At 37.2% G+C, this 21875-nt stretch overlaps 1 protein-coding gene across 2 annotated transcripts in view; it reads left to right on the plus strand.

The window, feature by feature from the left end:
• Window positions 1-21399, plus strand: part of PPM1D (protein phosphatase, Mg2+/Mn2+ dependent 1D) — a 61395-nt gene extending 39996 nt beyond the window's left edge. For both annotated transcript variants that reach the window (XM_087440867.1, XM_004434816.3), the window contains exons 4-6: window positions 376-566; window positions 15395-15637; window positions 19924-21399. In XM_087440867.1, coding sequence (XP_087296993.1) covers window positions 376-566; window positions 15395-15637; window positions 19924-20481 — 992 coding nt within the window. In that variant the 3' untranslated portion in view covers window positions 20482-21399. The remainder of the gene's footprint in view (window positions 1-375; window positions 567-15394; window positions 15638-19923) is intronic.
• Window positions 21400-21875: the final 476 nt, after the last annotated feature.

A 21875-nucleotide genomic window follows, 5' to 3' on the forward strand; every position in this document is an offset into this window, starting at 1 on the left:
TTTATCTAATTTCTTTTTAGTTTCTTATGTATAAATAAAATTATCTGCAAATAATGATAGTTTTAGTTTCTCCTTTCCAATTCATATATCTGATATATTTTTATTATCTTGCTATGCTGGGAAGGACTTCCAGTATAGTATTGGAAGAGAAGTAGTGATAGAAGGCATACTTTTATCAAGTTAAGGGAGTTACCTTTTATTTCTGGTTTGCTAGGGTTTTTTTTTAAATATATAGCGTGAATGGATTTTGAATGTTATCAAATGCTTTTCTGCGTTTATTAAGTTGAACATGTAGATTTTCTCATTTAATGTGTTCATGTGATATTACTAGCTTGGAAGTAATATTTCTTGCTTCTTCTGCTCCCTGCCCTCCAGGTGATTTGTGGAGCTATGATTTCTTCAGTGGTGAGTTTGTGGTGTCACCTGAACCAGACACAAGTGTTCACACTCTTGACCCCCAGAAGCACAAGTATATTATCCTGGGAAGTGATGGGCTTTGGAATATGATTCCACCTCAAGATGCCATCTCAATGTGCCAGGACCAAGAGGAGAAAAAATACCTGATGGTGAGAAGTGACTCAATAATTTGATATTGTTATCTATCCATCGTTCTAGTACTTTTGTCAGGGGTTTTGAATATGAACTATGGATAGTCACCTTTAGTAGATTTTTGCATTTGCCTGGCTCTAGAAGGAGGTAAAACATGGACTTTGCAGCTCATTAGGGAAATGAGAAAGGAAATAAGTAAATGAAATTAGATAAAAGAAACACAACAGGAAATAAGTAAATGAAATTAGATAACAAAAACACAACCACTGGCTTCATTATGAACAGCTGACTTTACTGACCTGTGAAACCTTGCCAATTCTTTTTTTTTTAAATTGAGATGTAATTCACATACCATAAAATTTAGCCTTTTAAAATTTATAATTTGGTGGTTCTTAAAGTATATTCTCAAAGTTATGCAACCATCACCACTATCTAATTCCAGAACATTTTCATCACTGTCCCTCGACAAAGTCTATAACCATTAGCAGTCCTTCAGTGTCTCCCACTACTGCCAGCTCCTGTCAATCGCTAATCTTTCTGTGTCTATTTATTTGCCTGTTTTGGGTATTTCATATAAATGAGATCATCCAATATGTGGCCTTTTGTGTCTGACTTCTTTCACTTAAGCATAATGTTTTTAAGGTTCATCCATGTTGCTTGTATGAGTACTTTATTCCTTTTTATGACTGAATAATTTTCCATTGATGGATATGCCACATTTTATTTATCTGTCTATTCATCACTTGGTGGATATTTGGCTCGTTTCCACTTTTTGGCTATTATGAATTGACACTACTATGAACATTCATATACAAGTTTTTGTGTGGAAGTATGTTTTCAGTACTCTTAGGTATATACCTAGGAGTGGAATTGCTGGGTCACGTGGTAACCCTATGTCACCTGTCCTTTTTTTTAATCAATTGCACACCTAGAAACAACCATCAGTGAGAAAATCCTTTTTTTTATTTTTTTATTTTTTTAATTTTTTTTGTGAGGAGGACTAGCCCTGAGCTAACATCCGATGCCAATCCTCCCTTTTTTCTTGAGGAAGATTGGCCCTGGGCTAACATCCCTGCCCATCGTCCTCTTCTTTATATGGGACGCCGCCACAGCATGGCTTAACAAGTGGTGCATTGCTGCGCACCTGGGATCCGAACCTGTGAACCCTGGGCTGCCTCAGCAGAGCACACGCACTTAACTGCGGCACTATCAGGCTGGTCCGGAGAAAATCCTTTTCTTTCCTTCCTGATTTGCTTGAAAATTGATTTCCTCTTTATTCTGAGCAATGACAAAGCAAGGAGAATTGGAAGAGTGCAGTGTTGTTGAGGGCAAGGAAGGAGAGTTTTGGGGTAGTACGAGCATAACCTCGTTTTATTGCACTGTGCTTTATTGCACTTCACGGATACTGCGGTTTTTACAAGACCCTCTACCAGCAAAAAGATTACAACTTGCTGAAGGCTCAGGTGATGGTTAACATTTTTAGCAATAAAATATTTTTTTTAATTGATGTCTTAATAGTTTATAACATTGTGATAACATTGTGAAATTTTGGTTGTACATTTTGTTTGTCAGTCACCATATAAATGCCTCCCTTCACCCCTTGTGCCCACCCCGCAACCCCTTGCCCCTGGTAACCACCATATAGTTCTCTCTGTCTGTGTGTTGGTTTATATTCCACATGAGTGAGATCATGCGGTGTTTGTCTTTCTCTCTCTGGCTTATTTTGCGTAACATAATACCCTCCAGGTCCGTCCATGTTGTTGCAAATGGGACAATTTTGTCTTTTTTTATGGCTGAGTAGTATTCCATTGTATATATATACCACATCTTCTTTATCCAATCATCAGTCAAGGGATACTTGGGTTGCTTCCACTTCTTGGCTATAGTGAATAATGCTGCAATAACATAGGGGTGCATAAGCCTCTTTGGATTGTTGATTTCAGGTTCGTTGGATAGTTTCCCTGTAGTGGGATAGCTGGATCATAGGGTATTTCTATTTTTAATTTTTTGAGGAATCTCCCTACTGTTTTCTATAGAGGCTGCACCAGTTTGCATTCCCACCAGCAGAGAATGAGGGTTCCTGTTTCTCCACAACCTCTCCAACCTTTGTTGTTTTTTGTCTTGGTGATTATAGCCATTCTAATGGGTGTAAGGTGATATCTTAGTGTAGTTTTGATGTGCATTTCCCTGATGATTAGTGACGTTGAACATCTTTTCATGTGCCTATTGGCCATCTGTATATCTTCCTTGGGAAAGTATCTTTTCATATCCTCTGCCCATTTTTTGATTGGGTTGTTTGTTTTTTTGTTGTTCGATTGTGTGAGTTCTTTATATATTATGGAGATTAACCCCTTGTCGGATATATGATTTGCATATATTTTTTCCCAGTTGATGGGTTGTCTTTTCATTTTGTTCCTGGTTTCCTTTGCCTTGCAGAAGCTCTTTAGTCTGATGAAATCCCATTTGTTTATTTTTTCTTTTGTTTCCCTTGCCTCAGTAGACATGGTATTTGATAAGAGACTGCTAAGACCCATGTCGAAGAGTGTACTGCCTGTATTTTCTTCTAAGAGTTTTAAGGTTTCAGGTCTTACATTTAAATCTTTAATCCATTTTCAGTTAGTTTTTGTTATGGTGCAAGATAATGGTCTGCTTTCATTCTTTTGCATGTGGCTGTCCGTTTTTCCCAGCACCATTTATTGAAGAGACTTTCCTTTCTCCATTGTATGTTCTTGGCTCCTTTGTCGAAGATTAGCTGTCCGTAGATGTGTGGTTTTATTTCTAGGCTTTCAATTCTGTTCCGTTGATCTGTGTGTCTGTTTTTGTACCAGTACCCTGCTGTTTTGTTTACTATTGCTTTGTAGTATGTTTTGAAGTCAGGGATTGTGATGCCTCAAGCTTTGTTCTTTTTTCTCAGGATTGCTTTAGCTATTCGGGGTCTTTTGCTGCCCCATCTGAATTTTAGTATTTGTTCTATTTCCATGAAGAATGTCATTGGGGTTTTGATTGGGATTGCATTGAATCTGTAAATTGCTTTAGGTAATATAGACATTTTAACTATATTTATTCTTCCAATCCAAGTGTACGGGATATCTTTCCATTTCTTTATGTCGTCATCGATTTCTTTCAATATTGTCTTATAGTTTTCATTGTATAGGTCTTTCACCTCCTTGGTTAGCTTTATTCCTAGATACTTTATTCTTTTTGTTGCGATTGTAAGTGGAATTATCTTTTTGAGTTCTCTTTCTGTTAGTTCGTTATTAGCATATGATTATTAGCATATGCAACTGATTTTTATAAGTTGATTTTGTACCCTGCAACTTTCCTATAGTTGTTGATTATTTCTAATAGTTTTCCAATGGTTTCTTTAGGGTTTTCTATATATAAAATCATATCATCTGCAAATAGTGAGAGTTTCACTTCTTCATTGCCTATTTGGATTCCTTTTACTCCTTTTTCTTGCCTGATTGCTCTGGCGAAAACCTCCAGTACTATGTTGAATAAGAGTGGCGAGGGCCGGCCCCGTGGCTTAGTGGTTAAGTGAGCGTGCTCCACTGCTGGCGACCCGGGTTCGGATCCCGGGCTCGCACCGACGCGCTGCTTCTCGGGCCATGCTGAGGCCGCGTCCCACATACAGCAACTAGAAGGATGTGCAGCTATGACACACAACTATCTACTGGGGCTTTGGGGGGTAAAATAAATAAATAAATAAAATCTTTAAAAAAAAAAAAAAAAGAGTGGCGAGAATGGGCACCCTTGTCTTGTTTTTGTTCTCAGAGGAATGGCTTTCAGATTTTCCCCATTGAGTATGATGTTGGCTATGGGTTTGTCATATATGGCCTTTATTATGTTGAGGTACTTTCCTTCTATACCCACTTTTTTGAGAGTTTTTATCATAAATGGATGTTGGATCTTGTCAAATGCCTTCTCTGCATCTATTGAGATGATCATGTGGTCTTTCTTCCTCGTTTTGTTAATATTGTGTGTCACGTTGATTGATTTGCGGATGTTGAACCATCCCTGCATCCCTGGTATAAATCCTAATTGGTCATGGTGTATGATCTTTTTAACATAGTGCTATATTCAGTTTGCCAGTATTTTGTTGAAGATTTTTGCATCTATGTTCGTTAGCGATATTGGCCTGTAGTTTTCTTTCTTTGTATTGTCCTGTCTGTCTTTGGTATCAGAGTGATGTTGGCCTCGTAGAATGTGTTAGGAAGTGTTCCATCTTCCTTTATTTTTTGGAATAGTTTGAGAAGAATAGGTATCAAATCTTCTTTGACTGTTTGGTAAAATTCTTCAGAGAAGCCATCTGGTCCTGGACTTCTATTTTTTGGGAGGTTTTTTTGATTACTGTTTCAATCTCTGTACTTGTGATTGGTCTATTCAGGTTCTCTATTTCTTCTTGGTTCAGTTTGGGGAGGTTGTATGAGTCTAAGAATTTATCTATTTCTTCCAGATTGTCCAATTTGTTGGCATATAGTATTCTCTTATAATCCTTTGTATTTCTGTGGTATCCATTGTAATTTCTCCTCTTTCATTTCTAATTTTATTTATTTGAGCCTTCTCTGTTTTTTTCTTAGTCTGGCTAAAGGTTTGTCAATTTTGTTTATCTTCTCAAAGAACCAACTCTTTGTTTCATTGATCCTTTTTACTGTTTTTTTGGTTTCAATTTCATTTATTTCTGCTCTAATTTTTATTATTTCTCTCCTTATGCTGACTTTGGGCTTTTTTTGTTCTTTTTCTAGTTCTGTTAGGTGTAGTTTAAAGTTGCTTATTTGGGATTTTTCTTGTTTGTTAAAGTGGGCCTGTATTGCTATGAGTTTCCCTCTCAGGACCGCTTTGGCTGCATCCCTTATGAGTTGTGAGTTTTCATTTTCATTTGTCTCCAGATATTTTTTGATTTCTCCTTAATTTCACTGATGATCCATTGGTTGTTCAGTAGCATGTTGTTTCATCTCTGCATCTTTGTCACTTTCTCAGTTATTTTCTTGTAGTTAATTTCTAGTTTCATTGTGTTATGGTCTGAAATGATGCTTGTTATGATTTCAGTCTTCTTAAATTTATAGAGGCTTGCCTTGTTTCCCAACATATGGTCTGTCCTTGAGAATGTTCCATGAGCGCCCAAGAATTAGTCACCTGTTTTTGGATGGAGTTCTCTGTATACGTCTGTTAAGTCCATCTTGTCTAGTTTTTCATTTAGGTCCACTATTTCCTTGTTGACTTTTTGTCTGGATGATCTATCCATTGATGTAAGTGGGGTATTGAGATCCCCTACTATTATCGTGTTGTTTTAATATCTCCTTTTAGGTTTGTTAATAGTTGCTTTATGTACTTTGGTGCTCCTATGTTGGGTGCATATATATTTATAATTGATATGTCTTCTTGGTGGACTGTCCCTTTTATCATTATATATTGTCCCTCTTTGTCTCTCATTACCTTTTTTATCTTGAAGTCTACTTTGTCTGATATAGGTATGGCAACACCTGCTTTCTTTTGTTTGCCGTTAGCTTTGAGTATTTGTCTTCCATCCTTTCACTCTGAGCCTGTGTTTGTCTTGAGAGCCGAGATGTGTTTCCTGGAGGCAGCATATTGTTGGGTCTTGCTTTTTAATCCATCCTGCCACTCTGTGTCTGTTAGTTGGAGAATTCAAGCCATTTACATTTAGAATGATTATTGATATATGAGGGATTAATGTTGCTATTTTATCACTTATTTTCCGATTCTTTTGCATTTTCTTTGTCATCCCGTGTGTTTTGGACCACCAGTTCATTTTAGTAGTTCTGTATGATGACTCTTTTAGTTTTCTCTTTATTTATCGTATGTGACTCTGTTCTGATTATTTGTTTAGTGGTTACCTTGAGGTTTGTATAAAAAATCTCGTGGATGAGATAGTCCATTTTTGGATGACCTCTTCTTTCCTTAGACTAAGTCAATTTGATCCCTTTCCTCTTCCCCTTCTAAGTTATTATTGTCACAACTTATTCCATCTTGTGTTGTGGGTGTGTGTGTAAAGTGATAAGATTATATTTATTTTTGGTGTTTTCTTTCCTTTCATCTTTGATTTTGGTATTTAAGTGTTTGGTAACCTTTTCTGATAGAGAGCTACTATTGTTCTGATTTTGTCCACCTATTTTTCTCCTTGCTCGAAGCTTTGTATGACCTTTCTCTTTTTTTTTCAGGCCTGAGTGCCTTCTTGAGCATTTCCTGTAGTGGGAGTCTTGTGGCTGTGAACTCCCATAGCTTTTATTTATCTGGGAAAGTTATTATTTCTCCATCATATTTGAAGGATTTTTGCTGGATAGAGTATTCTTGGCTGAAAGTTTTTGTCTTTCAGAATTTTGAATATATCATTCCAGTTTCTCCTAGCCTCTAAAGCTTCTCTTGAGAAATCTGCTGAGACTCGGATGGGAATTCCTTTGTACGTTATTTTTTGTTTTTGTCCAGCTGCCCTCAATGTTGTTTCTTTGTCATTGGCTTTTGCCAGCTTTACTACTATATGCCTTGGAGAGGCCCTTTTCCTGTTGATATATTTAGGTGATCTATTGGCTTCATTTACTGGTATTTCCAGCTCCTTCCCCAGATTTGGGAATTTCTCAGCTGTTATTTCCTTGAACAAGCTCTCTGTTCCTTTTTCCTTCACTTTTCCCTCAGGAATACCTATAATCCTTATGTTGCATTTCCTAATTGAGTGGGATATTTCTCGGAGAATTTCTTCATTTCTTTTTAGTCTTAGTTCTCTCTCCTCCTCCATCTGAAGCATTTCTGCATTCCTATTCTCAATAATGCTAATTCTTTCCTCCATATCATCAGCTCTGTTTTTTAAAGATTACAGATTTTTCTTTATCTCCTCCATTGTGTTTTTCATCTCCAACAATACTGATTGGTTTTTCTTTATGGTTTCAATCTCTTTTGTGAGGAAATTCCTGATATTGTTAAATTATTCATCTGTATTTTCTTTTAATTCATTGAGCTTTTTTATGATAGCTATTTTGAATTCTCTGTCGTTTAGATTATAAATTTCTCTGCTTCAGGGTTGATTTTTGGGTGCTTGTCGTTTTCCTTCTGGTCTGGAGATTTAATATATTTTTGCATCGTGCCTGCTGCAGTTGGCTTGTTTTTCCTCATCCTAACAGTATCTGGTTGCGGTTTCCACCTGCTGCCACTGGGTAAGGTACAAGGGCTGTGTATTCTAAGCCCACTGTGATCTGCGAGCGCTCTGGCCGACCAGCTGAACTGAAGTGCCGGCAAGGAGGGGCTCTCTCTTTTGCCTGCCTGATCCTGGGGGGCTTGTTCTTCCCTTGCTGTCTGCTCTCCTAGGGTGCTCAGATGTTGACAGCACCCCCGCAGCAGTTCAGGCTCCTCCATATGGGAATTTCCCACAGGCTGTGAGAAAACTTGGAGAGTGACAGTTTTCCCACAGAGGGCTGCCCCTCCCCCCTCTCTGGGAGCTGCGCAGACCCGGAGTCACTGATCGGATGGGGAGGGGGAGGGTTTGTCCTTGCCTCTCCCAACTTCCTCCTCTAGCTCCAGCATGTCCACTCTCAGATGTGCGGCTGCATGGGTCCCTCAGACGTCCTTTTGTGTTGTGTGAGTGTCCTTTGTTGGTATGTGAATGTCGTTTTTGTTGTATCTTATCCGGGGAGAGTTTACAGGAAAGCTCACTCGACCATGATGCTGACATCACTCTCCTGTGCCTTGATCTCTAATCTCAAAATTTTTATAAGTGCATCATGTTATTTTTATCCAATAACCAGACTTTCAAAAGATCAGGGGAGATAAATGAAATAATATGTATAAGATTCACTTGATTTCTTCCCTATTCTGGTGGTGATTTTTTTGCTAAGAGTTGACAGTGGGCAGATGATCCATTCAAAGGCAAAAAATAAACCACAGCCAGTCAAGTTGGTGTAATGATTATTACCTTCAAACCTAGGGCTTCGTCTCCCCTGTCGGGCCCAAGCCTGTGTCAAACAGACAAATGGCTGCAGCTCTACAATAAAGTATCTTTTAAGTGAGATATGTACCTTGTTTTTTTAGACATAATACTATTGCATACTTAATAGACTACAGTATAGTGTAAACCTAACTTTTATGTGCCCTGGGAAACCAAAAAATTCGTGTGACTCGGTTTATTATAATACTCGCTTTATTGCAGTTGTCTGGAACGGAACCTGTAATATCTCTGATGTATGTTTGTAGTCAGCAATGTCAAATTCTGCAAACAAGTGGAGGCAGAGGGATGAGAACAGGGGTTTTACAATTAGGACCTTCTCTTAGTGACTTTCAAGGATGAAGAGTTTGGGTAGAAGAGATGAGGGCATTAGTAGGTTGGAAGTGGTGACGGAAGAGTACTTTGTGAGCCCAGGAATAGATGTAGTGAGTGTTCAAGAAAACAAGGGAGTGTGCTATTGTTAGCTTGAAAAGATAGTGAGGGTCTTGAAAGTGGTTTTGTAGTCTTAAGAGAAAGATTGACAGTACAAGAGAAATAAGAGATATTGGTGGAATGAAGGTCCAGAGCACATGGAAGTAACTGGAATCAACAGCTCAAAGGGTAGGCTACCTTTGGAAAAGATGATCTTTCTCTAAGCTGGTAGGAATGGTAAGACTATATTTTGAGGCAAAAAGGAGGCCAAATAAAAGAACTTGTATTAAATTGCCTCCATTCATTCCCTCAACTAACATATTAGGTCCTAGGTACAGGGAATACAAAGGTAAATAGAATATGGTCTTTGCTCTGCATTTACCATATTATTACAAATAGGATATGTAAATCACTATCAATACCATTTGATCATGAGTTGTTTAAAGATAAGAGTTGTGTCTTGATTCATTTTTACAACCTTGAGGCTATTGTGTTGCATTTGGTCAGTGACATCAGATGTAAAAGGAAGATTAAATAAAATAAAGACTATTTTGGGGGCCAGCCTGGCGGTGCAAGCAGTTAAGTGTGCGTGCTCCGCTGTGGCGGGCCAGGGTTTGCCGGTTTGGATCCCAGGCGCTCACCAATACACCGCTTGGCAAGCCATGCTGTGGCGGCGTCTCATATAAAGTGGAGGAAGATGGGCACAGGTGTTAGCCCAGGGCCAGTCTTCTTCAGCAAAAAGAAAAGAGGAGGATTGGCAGATGTTAGCACAGGGCTGATCTTCCTCACACACACACAAAATAAAACCTTGGGCTGGCCCCATGGCTTAGCAGTTAAGTGCGTGCACTCCACTACTGGCGGCCCGGGTTCGGATCCCAGGCGCGCACCGACGCACCGCTTTTCTGGCCATGCTGAGGCCGCGTCCCACATACAGCAACTAGAAGGATGTGCAACTATGACATACAAGTATCTACTGGGGCTTTGGGGGGACAAAAAAAGGAGGAGGATTGGCAATAGATGTTAGCTCAGGGCTGATCTTCCTCACAAAAAAAAAAAAGACTACTTTGTGTATTAGATTTAAAATTCCTTAATGATGAGAAAGAGAAACATTTCAGTGGCAGGATGAGGACGAGGAAAAAAGCCAGTTCCTAGTGGATTGAGAGAATCTGTTCATAAACAGCAAAGTGTTTTTAGCATGTGTTTTTTTGTTGCTGAGGAAGATTTGCCCTGAGCTAACATCTGCTGCCAATCTTCTTCCTTTTGTATGTGAGCTGCCACTACAGCATGGCCACTGACAGACGAGTGGTGTAGGTCCATGCCCAGGAACTGAACCCCGGGCCGCCGAAGCAGAGCATGTTGAGCTTAACCACTAGGCCACCAGGGCTGGCCCTAGAATGAGTATTGAAGGAAGCATCATATAACAATAATTAGAACAAATGTTATGAGAACTGAGAGGGAGAAGTTAGGAAACTTGGGAAGACTGCATAAGGAAGTTTTATGGACAAGAGTGATATTTGAGCAAGTATTAAAGGTGGGATTGCATTTACCAGGTAAATAGATCAAGGGAGGAGAGAGAAACTTTCCAGGCAAAGGAATAGACTGTGTAAAGTCAAAGAGGAGAGACAAATATGACATATTCAGGTTTCACAAGTAGCTTGATGACTGGAAGATAGGATGCTTTGGAAGTGAAGGGAAATGGGGCAAAAAAGTTTTGAATTGTCTGTTAGGAAGTTGGGTCATTATAGCAGGCAGTGGAGCGTTATTGAAAAGCTGCATTTTAGATATGCATTTCAGGAAGCTTACTCATTGCAGGATGGAATATAAAATAGAGGGTAGATGATAATGGATGTGAGGTTATCTATTAGGATGTGTAGGAAAACCATCTATCCCCTTAACAAAAGTAAACTGATGCTAAGTTGGCAGTGAAAGAATGGGTGGCAGCAGTGATTAGTGAAGAATCCCCAAGAGAACGTGAATCTTGATGAGTGGAGTCATAGTTATAAGGTCTGTCTCCACCTCTTTTCACATGTTGATTCTTATTGCCAGTGTAACTGATTTGATTTTTATGAATGGGTCTATTAGGCTTCCTCTTTGGAGGCTGCTGTTATATTCTAAATGAGAAATTTTGTAAGCTTCATCTAAGGCAGCAATGGTAAAAAACAACAACGCACACACACACAAGAGCAAAAGAAATACGTGAGTGGTAGAATTGACAGAACTTGAGTTTTTAAGGAGGGAGAATATGATGACACCCAAATTTCTGACTGGTGACTGGTAGCTCTTATCAAGAGGAAAGAAACACATTATTTTGGGGGTAAGGGGAGGTAATTAGTTCAGATGTAGGCATGTTGAATTGGAGGTGCCTGTGGTTCATCTAGATAGATATTTTCAATAGGCAGTTTTAAATATTTGAGAGAGAAGCCTGGAAATACTAATTTGGGTGTTAACAGTGTTAGGTAAAGCTGTGACAGTTTATGAGATCACCTAGTGAGACTATGGTGGAAGAAAAGGACACAGTATTAGGGGGGCCCAAATCAGCAGAATGAGTGAGCTGAGGGAATAATGCAAGTGAGGCAGTGGAAATGGCTTATATAGATTTCTTTTTCATCGAGCTTTGCTGGGAAGAGAAACAGAGAGAGGCAGAATGAAAAAGTGAAAGGTAAAGGAGTCCTTCTGTGAGGTCTCAGTGAGCTGGTGTTTGGAGAGTGATGAAACATGTGCCTGGGAATGTGATAGATTCATAAATTAGAGATTAATGCTGCCGTTCATCAATTGTGAGGTGCAAATTTTTTCACCTTTTAGCATCTCTGAAATTGGATTGCTTTTTCTGATTGATGGCATAGTGTATTATAATTCAGTTGACAGTATTTTTTCTTTGTTTTGTGGCACATAAAGTGATATTTTCATAACCCAAGGCTTATGGTATTCTACATTAAAAAAAAATTCACTGCTGAAAAGCAAACTACCTAAGTAAATGATCCACTATAAAGAAAATGAGATAAGTGATCCACTCAACAAGTTATAAAAACAACATCAGAGTAAAACCCCAAATTAGGAGGATAAAAATGATAAAGAGCAGAAACTAATGACATAGAGAGATTTACAAAACCCAGAAGGTAGTTCTTTAAAAAGACAAATGAGTCTTAATCTTTCTAGAACAAGCAAAAAAGCACAAAAAGAAGTGGAGTGGCCATAGCTACACTTAAATAGAGATTTCTTTTACATCACAATAGTGTTAGAACAACTTCGTGGTGATTAATTTGATAAATGAGAAAAAAGATCCTTTAGGAAGGTATAAAATACTAATATTGACTCGTGAAGGAATAAAAAACTTTAATTATAAACATAAAATCAATTGAATTGGTTTTAAAATACACCTACAAAAACGAACATTAGGCACATTGTAGCTAACACTGAAGGAACAGATAAACCCCCATGTTATAAAACAGTTTCAGAAAATAGAAGATAGAAAGGCTTCCCCATGCTTTAATATGATTAGTACCTTTGTTTTATGACACTAGTAAATCTTGATAATAAAATTGGACAAAAACGAGAAAGGAAAAAAAAGCAATGCTAAAAAAACCATTACAAAGTGGTACTTGGTAATGCAAGGATGGCTTAATATTAGGGTTTTAAGCATAGCAGCTGAGAGGAGTTGTTTGTAGTTTGCCATCATTAATATGTTGGAATACTGTAATACACCCATGATCAGACAACCCCCAAAAAAGATATTCTCTTTTTTCCCAAGGAAAGGATGAAAAAGCTCCAGTTCTTTCTGCAGTTTGAATATATAAACTTCACAGGTATAGATGACAGCCAAATGGTTTATAGTACATTATGTATTTTGTGTGTGTGTGAGGAAGATCAGCCCTGAGCTAACATCTGTTGCCAATCCTCCTCTTTTTGCTGAGGAAGATTGGCCCTGGGCTAACATCCATGCCCATCTTCCTCTACTTTATATGGGATGCTGCCACAGCATGGCTTGACAAGCAGTGCATTGGTGTGTACCTGGGATCCAAACCTGTGAACCCTGGGCCATCCAACGGAGCACATGCACTTAACTGCTATGCCACCAGACCGGCCCCTATGTATTTTTTTATATAGTGCTTATAGTATTATAGTACGTTATATGTTATGGTTCTAGGTACTTTTGCCATAGACATCTTTCCCAGGTACATTTTTGCCACATAACTAATTGGCTGTAAGGCAATTTTGCAATAAAAATAAAATAACAAAAAATAAAAGAAGGACATTAAAAAGGACGTAATGAAAAATGAATAACAAAATTAAAAAGACTTTATTGTGAAATACAAAATATTTGAATACATTTAAAATGTGTGTAGATTTGTGGCAATACTGCGCAAATAACTGATTTTATTTTGTGAGTTGTGCCTAAGCACTTGTCTTTTTTTTTCCTTTTTGAGGAAGATTGGCCCTGAGCTAACATCTGTTGCCAGTCTTCCTCTTTTTCTTTTTTCTCCCCAAAGCCCCAGTACATAGTTGTATATCCTAGTTGTAGGTCCTTCTAGTTCTTCTGTGTGAGACACTGCCTCAGCATCGCTTGATTAGAGCAGTGCATAGGTCCGCGCCCAGGATGCAAACCGGCTGCCGAAGTGGAATGCACGAATTTAACTGCCATGCCACCTGGCCGGCCCCAGCACTTGTCTTTAACGTCTTTTGTTTATACTTCTTTTTGCTTGTTGATTCTCTCTTCATTTGGCATCCGTCGCACTTTTTTTCCTCCTAAAATTTCTTCCTTCATTAAGAGAGGTATCAGTTTCCAAATACTAGGATGCATATTTGTAACTGAGCTTTGTGTTGTCAAAAGCCTCCTGCACATGGTCCCCAACTCACTATTGTTCGACTTAGGTTTTTTTGACTTTATAATGGTGCGAAAGTGATACACTTTCAGTAGAAACTGTACTTCGAATTTTGAATTTTTATCTTTTCCTGGGCTAGCAATATGCAGTACGATACTGTCTCCTGATGTTGGGCAGCAGCAGCAGCAAGGTGCAACTCCCAGTCAGCTACACAATCACGAGAGTAAACAGTCTGTATGCTTACAACCATTCTGTACCCAGACAGCCATTCTGTTTCTCACTTTCTGTGTGGTATTCAATAAATTTCATGAGATATTCAACACTTTATTATAAAGTAGGCTTTGTGTTAGATGATTTTGCCCAACTGTAGGTTAATGTAAATGTTCTGAGCACATTTAAGGTAGGCTAGGCTGAGCTATGATGTTTGGTATGGTAAGTGTATTAAATGCATTTTTGAGTTACAATATTTTCAACTTACTATGGGTTTATCGGAATGTAACCCCATCATAAGTTGAGGAAGATCTTTATGCTATTGTTTGTTCTTGGCATATTGTCACATGTCTATTGATAGATAATCCAAAGTTCTATGGGAAATGTGGAGCTATGATTTATATACTATAAAAATGGGAGTACTTCATCAATGGAGAAACAAAACCAAACTGTCAACCAGTTATTTTATCTTTTACAGCAGAATTGCTTTATGGCCAATTAGTTATGCAACAAAAATATTTGCAGCAAAAATAGCAGACACGATATTATATAGTACACATTATAGTTCGTTAATATTTTTGTAGTTATAATACATTAGTGTTTTTTATCATATTACATAAAATAACAATTAAAAATTTTTTCCACTTATAGTTCATGATATATTTCTTTTTCAAACATTTCCACTCATTTTCATCATTCATTTATTTCTAGAGGTACTTTTTAAGACATGTAGCCTGTTTTCTGGAGCACATTATTTTCATTTCTGTTCTTTGAAACTTAGCAATTATTGAATCCATGCGTGATACTGAAAGTTCTATTCCAAGCTACATTTATTTGCATAACATGATATCATTTAAGTTTTTTTTTTAATGTTTCTGTTGGTATGTATTTGATATCTCTACCATAACCACTTACTTTTCTACATGTGAGTGACATTGACCATTTTTATATATATGTTTAAGAGCCATTTATATTTCCTTGTCTCTGAATTTTCTTCATATTCTTTGACAATTTTTATGTTGGATCATTGTCTTTGATTTGCAGAAGCTGTTATTTTAGGAGGAAATTGACCTTTTGCAATGAGTTTTTCTGTCATACCTGATTAACTCATTTGTGAATTATTTCTCTATAATAACTTGATGGTTACTTCCCTTTTTAGATAACTTCTATATAACTTTTCCTAATTAAGTGTACAGTGAAGACCAAGTTTCTTGCTATCAAAAAGATAAAAATACAGGTGAAATTTAACCACAGGTCAAGGCCTTGTTTTATTATTTTTTTAAATTTAGAGCAGTGCTATTTTAGCTTAGTTATGGGGACTGTGAATAATGTTAGTAATTTTGGAAATTTAATTTATTTAGGCCATATTAAACACCTGATTTTTAATTTGATACATATAGTAGTGACTTAATCTGAATTGTTACTTTCCTTCTCTTTGTTCTTTTAAATACAGGGTGAACATGGACAATCTTGTGCCAAAATGCTTGTGAATCGAGCACTAGGCCGCTGGAGGCAGCGTATGCTTCGAGCAGATAATACTAGTGCCATAGTAATCTGCATCTCTCCAGGAGTGGACAGTCAGGGAAATTTCACCAATGAAGACGAGCTCTATCTGAACCTGACTGATAGCCCTTCCTATAATAGTCAAGAAACCTGCATGATGACTCCTTCCCCATGTTCTACACCACCAGTCAAGGTATATAGTTCTATAGTATCTCAGTTGTTTTGATAGACAGAATTTCTTTGGTTCGTGTTGCCTGAAAACAGTTTTCAGATTCTTTATATAATAGGATTTTGGACTTGAGCTAGGTTCAAGAAAGTGGTGGATCTTTGTCATGTGATTTATTGTGAGCGAGCCATCCTCACGTTGGTACTAATCTGAATGCCAGCTGTGTGTACAGCACCTAATAGGAAGTTGATTAGATGTGGCTCCTGAAGAATATTAACAGTATTAATATTTGGAACTTACTGATCCTCTTCCAGTGCTATGAATATTTGTAAAGCATTTAAAAGTTTGTGAAGAACTTTCATATATGATATTTCATTTTAACTTCATAACCCGGAAAGGTAAATAGTTCAGATGTTATTCCTTTTTATAGGTAAGACTGAGAGAGTAAGCAGTTTGAACAGGATCATACAGAATCAACATTGAACTGGATCTTAGGATATCAGACCTTAGAACTGGTTGCATATTAGTACGGATAAGAAACATCATTCTTATTTCTTGTCCATGTTAATATTGAATAAGTTTAAGATATGCTTTGAAATAAACAAATTTAAATGGTACCATGTTTCCCTTTTTCTGATTTCATCCCAATTTTTTCCTACTAAAAATTTAGTAATATTGATAACTGCTTTGATATACCTGGCCTTCTGAGAATGTGCTTTCAGAAGACTGAGCATTAGGGCCGGCCCCATGGCTTAGCGGTTAAGTGTGCGCGCTCTGCTACTGGCGGCCCGGGTTCGGATCCCGGGCGCGCACCGACACACTGCTTGTCCGGCCATGCTGAGGCCGCGTCCCACATACAGCAACTAGAAGGCTGTGCAACTATGACATACAACTATCTACTGGGGCTTTTGGGGAGGGGGGGGAAAGGAGGAGGATTGGCAATAGATGTTAGCTCAGAGCCAGTCTTCCTCAGCAAAAAGAGGAGGATTAGCATGGATGTTAGCTCAGGGCTGATCTTCCTCACAAAATAAATAAATAAATAAATAAAACTGTTAAAAAAATAAATAAAATAAAATATAAAAATAAGACTGAGCATTAAAGTGGGAAATACAGTGGAACTTTATGTCATGTAGTCAGGCAATTTTTAAAGGTATTCAAAGTTACCTAGTACAAAGAATTTAATTAATTTTGGGTATTGTGATCCTATACTCAGTACTTGGAAATTTACTGTTTCTGCTTTGCTTTCTTTTACTTCACTTATGGCAACTTAATTTTCCTTACATGGATTCTTCATTTAGAAGTTGACAAATTAATATTTTATACTAATTTTTTAAAAGAATTTCTTATTAAAGCTTTCTTTTCTTTGAAAACTCCTGAATAATAATACAGATTGAAATCTTTTAAAGTCTCTTCATTCTCTTTTGAAAATTGTGAAGGAGCTTATCTTCATTTGAGTATTTGCCTGTTTCTGAATTTGAATGTATTCATTACTTTCATGTCCTAGTTTATTTGTATTTGAATAACTGACCTTTAGGCAGAATAGAGAAGGAGGCATTAGGGTGGAGGTAAGAGTGAGGGTACAGAGAATATTGTGATATGAATAAATACTCTTAATATTGATCCCAAGTAAAAATTACTGCAGTCTGCTGATGGGTGTTAGTAAAACTGTACATAAATTGCACATAAAATATGTTTTAAAATTATTTCTAAAATTCTGAGAAATAATGACCTAATAATAATACTAAAGGACAGATAAGGAGATTTATCTATGTACTAACTTATATGTAGGTATGGTTAATGTAGGTATGTTAACCAATTGGTCCTACCCAAATATGGGGAAATACTTTGAGCCATTCAGAATAATTAGTATTGTTGGCTCTGACCTAACAGATAAATAAAGGCAAATGATATAATGACATTTTGGTTAATTTTGAATGGTTTTTAAGACTTACACCCACATTTAGACTAGGCATTTGAGACGAGGTTTATCTGTCTATAAACATGTCAACTTCTGTTTGAATCCTAATGTAAATCAGTAGTCAGATCTTTGTTTTGGGATGGATAAAGTAGAAATACCTTTGTTTAAGTGATAGATTACTATGGCACACATTTGTTTCTCCATCTTTTCTTTAGGGCAAAACTAAATTTAGCTTTTTATTTTTTTTTATTTTTTTCCCCAAAGCCCCAGTAGATAGTTGCATGTCATAGTTGCACATCCTTCTAGTTGCTGTATGTGGGACGCGGCCTCAGCATGGCCGGAGAAGCGGTGTGTCGGTGTGCGCCTGGGATCCGAACCCGGGCCGCCAGTAGCGGAGCACGCGCACTTAACCGCTAAACCATGGGGCCGGCCCTAAATTTAGCCCTTTTTTTTACAAGCCAAGAGCTATAGGAAGGAGGATTGAGGATGAGAATTCTTTCAGAAAACTACACTTAGTTTCAGTTGTGTTCTAGGCACAATTTGTAATTAGTTATTTAATGTTGTATTGTAAGGTAGATAGAGCGAGAAGGTTGATCTCTGAAGTAGTAAAACTTTTAATGTGTTTTTAGGAGGTAACCTCTCAATATCACAAATATTTTATGAACACAGAAGGCTTACCAATACAAGTAATTAATGTGGATGAGTCTAAGAAGTCCGAGCAGTTGCCTGTGCTAACAGATGCAATGTGTTCTCACAGAATGCCAATAAAAAGAGAAGGAAAAGTTCAAGGAGAAAGTGGGGGAAGAAAAGCCAGCACTCCTGTAGTATCAGAATAATAGTCTGTGAATTTAAAAAGACACAGCACAACAGAAATTACAATAAATTGTGTTAACTCTGAAATTGTTCCATTGTTTTTCTTTTATAAAGGAATTCCATCTAACATCTAACATTGTTATACATACTACAGCAATATGGTCTATTCCTATAAATGGCTTCATTGGTACATTTTTTCTTGTGCCTAAATTAGTGATATGATTGTTTGGCAGTAGGAATCCTTCTGTCTGAGAACGCATCTACTGCCTGGTCTTGTTGTGTATCCTTTTTCTGTATTAAAGCAGGATGAACTCTTGGTCAGCAATTACTTATGACTAGATACAGTTTTCTGTGATCAGCCAGAACATACTTGTGACCAGGGTAGGCATTGGAATCAAGCTGATGCAGAAGGATAAACTCACATACACCTATTGTTGATATTATTGAAAGCCATACGTAAATATTCTAGAACAGAGACTCTTCTGTTATCCCTTCTGAACACTGGTACTGTGAAATAAGGTTGTTGCCCGACATCTAGTCAGTGTTAAAACAGATAAAAATTGGGCTTTCAATAAACCATGCAGTGTAAAATAAATAAATGAATCAATGACCCCAGAAAGAAAGAGTATATTCTTAATAAAAAAGAGAAGCAACCTATTTAGGGCAGTGCCAAATTAGGAACTAGGGTTTCTCATCTCCAGTCTTCACTGGACCTAGTCAATATATCCTTTTCAGTAAAGCATGTTCCTGTTTATGGTTAGACTGAAATACTTTTAGATGGCTTCAATTCCCTTTTCTTTTTACTTCTAGACACATTAAAGGAAACATTATAAATATACTTTATGTAAGACTTTTTTGAAAGGTGTTTATTCCTAGGGGATTTTATGTCAGAAGAAGACCAGATAATATGTCTTCATTTAGCATTTTACAAAAGAGTTTGCTTGGGCTTTCAGAATATATTAATATTTTAATGTTTGATTTAAGAGAGAAAATGATTGAGGGAAATGTTAGACACTTGAGGGAGAGAGGGTATTTATGCTTAAGCTCTGTCCTTGAGAAACTCTTAAGGCAATGATTTTATAAAATATTATTACAATGGAAGATTTGGGTTTAATAGGAAGAGTGTTCTTGCCTGCCTAGAGATGGGAGGGTATTCTGAGTATATGTAGATCTAAAGCACTACATCTCAAGGAGTTGTGCATATCTGAATCACCTGTGAAGCTTTTAAAACCAATACCTGCAAGTTTCCATATGATTCTTATTTGTTTCTTTAATTGAGAGTTGCCCTAGCCATGCTCAGTGTGGTTCCATATGTCCTGCTTTTCTCAAGTCACAGAACAGCATCTAGTATTTGGGAGATGGGTGCAAAGCAACAATCTGGGTTTCCATATGACATAGTTGCTTTAATGTTGCACTTCACATTTTCCATACTACTAAATATTCAGAAATTAGAATTTAGAAAGTAGGAAATGAAAAAAACAATTTTGTCACTTATTCTCATGAAACACCATCATCTCCCCAATGGTTAAGCTGAATTCTAGGATAAATTATTTCTTATTTGGTTTACCTTCTTGTTTTTCAGTCACTGGAGGAGGACCCATGGCCAAGGCTGAACTCTAAGGACCATATACCTGCCCTTGTTCGTAGTAATGCCTTCTCAGAGAATTATTTAGAAGTCCCAGCTGAGGTAGCTAGAGGGAGTGTCCAGGCTGCAGTCATACCCTCAAAAGATCCAGAGCCACTTGAAGAAAATTGCACTAAAGCCCTGACTTTAAGGATACATGATTCTTTGAGTAATAGCCTGTCAGTTGGCCTTGTGCCTACCAATTCAACAAACACCATCATGGACCAAAAAAATTTTAAATTGTCAACTCCAGGTCAAATGAAAGCCCAAGAAGTTGAAAGAACCCCTCCAGCAAATTTTAAAAGGACATTAGAAGAATCCAACTCTGGCCCTCTTGTGAAGAAGCATAGACGAAATGGCTTAAGTCGAGGTAGTGGTGCTCAGCCTGCAAGCCTCCCCTCAACCTCGCAGCGGAAGAATTCTGCTAAACTCACCATGCGACGCAGACTTAGGGGACAGAAGAAAATGGGAAACCCTTTACTTCACCAGCACAGAAAAACTGTTTGCGTTTGCTGAAATGTGTCTGGAAAATGATTTTTTCCCAAACTTAGGTTACAAGAGGGCTTTTTGAAGTTGGTGCCGAAGTTGAACTTTTTTTAAGGGGACAAAATAAAAATAATATACAGTCTAACTTTTTGGAATTCTACAGTTTTATTCTGGCCTTGTACTTGCTTGTATTATAAATGTGAATTTTATAGATATTAGGATATAAGTTGCTGTAAAATGTGTGTAAATTTGTATCCTTTACACAAACTCAGTTCCTTACTCTGATACACAGTAAATGTAACAGCAGGGCTAGATGTTTAAAAAAACTCAAAAGAATCTATTAGATTCTAGAAATACATTTAAACTTTTTAAAATGCTTATTAAGAAATTTGTCTAAGTTACTTGTGAAAACTACACAACTTTTTAAAGTAAATTATTAAGCAAACTGGAAAAGTGCTGTATTTTCATAGTGACCTGTGTTCCACTTAATGTTTCTTAGAGACAACTAGTGTCTTTTAAAAGTTATTTTTTATTTCTAATTTCATAATTCAGAACTAAATTTTTCATAGAAGCAGAAGTGTTGAGCCATGCTAAAGTAGCTGGGTGTTAGTCTTCTTGTCCTAATTAAAATACTTGCAGTATCTCTTATTTCAGTAGCATTTTTTAAAACATTAATCATCAGATATACTCACCAGATTTTTGGAGTAGAAGGAGGTATGTTTGCCTAAAAAGATGCTCTTCTGAATTATCCCAGACATTCAGTGGCATTATTAGTAGTTACCCTCTTCTAGTGTTTGCATAAAATATGTGAAATTTTTCTTGCTATTTCAATAATGGATGGTGCTGCTAATTCCCAACATTTCTTAAATTATTTTATATATCGTACAGTTTTCATTGATTATATGGATATATGTTTGTTCATCTAATAAATCAGTGAACTGTTCCTGATGTTGCTGGATTTTTGTGGTTGGTTTATTTTAATATATATTAACTTTTTGTTGGGCCTTGATCATGCTTTAAAGTATCAACTTAAAATGCATGTAATGTTCCATTTTTGCACTCTTGACTTTTTTTTTTTTTTTTTTTTGGTGAGGAAGATCAGCCCCGAGCTAACATCTGATGCCAATCCTCCTCTTTTTTGCCGATGAAGATTGGCCCTGGGCTAACATCCATGCCCATCTTCCTCTACTTTATATGGGACGCCGCCACAGCATGGCTTGATAAGCGGTGCGTTGGTGCGTGCCCAGGATCCGAACCTGCAAACCCTGGGTCACCAAAGTGGAGTGTGCACACTTAACCACTGTGCCACCCAGCTGGCCCCTTGACTTTTTAATTTTAATTTAGAACACATCAAAACAGGCAAACTGCCCAACAATAAGAATATGGTTGTCAGTTATGGCTTATAAGCATTTGATGAAATATTA

This window comes from Ceratotherium simum, chromosome 16, assembly GCF_057802395.1.
Source record: "Ceratotherium simum simum isolate JZ-2026a chromosome 16, ASM5780239v1, whole genome shotgun sequence".
NCBI classification, from domain to species: domain Eukaryota; kingdom Metazoa; phylum Chordata; class Mammalia; order Perissodactyla; family Rhinocerotidae; genus Ceratotherium; species Ceratotherium simum.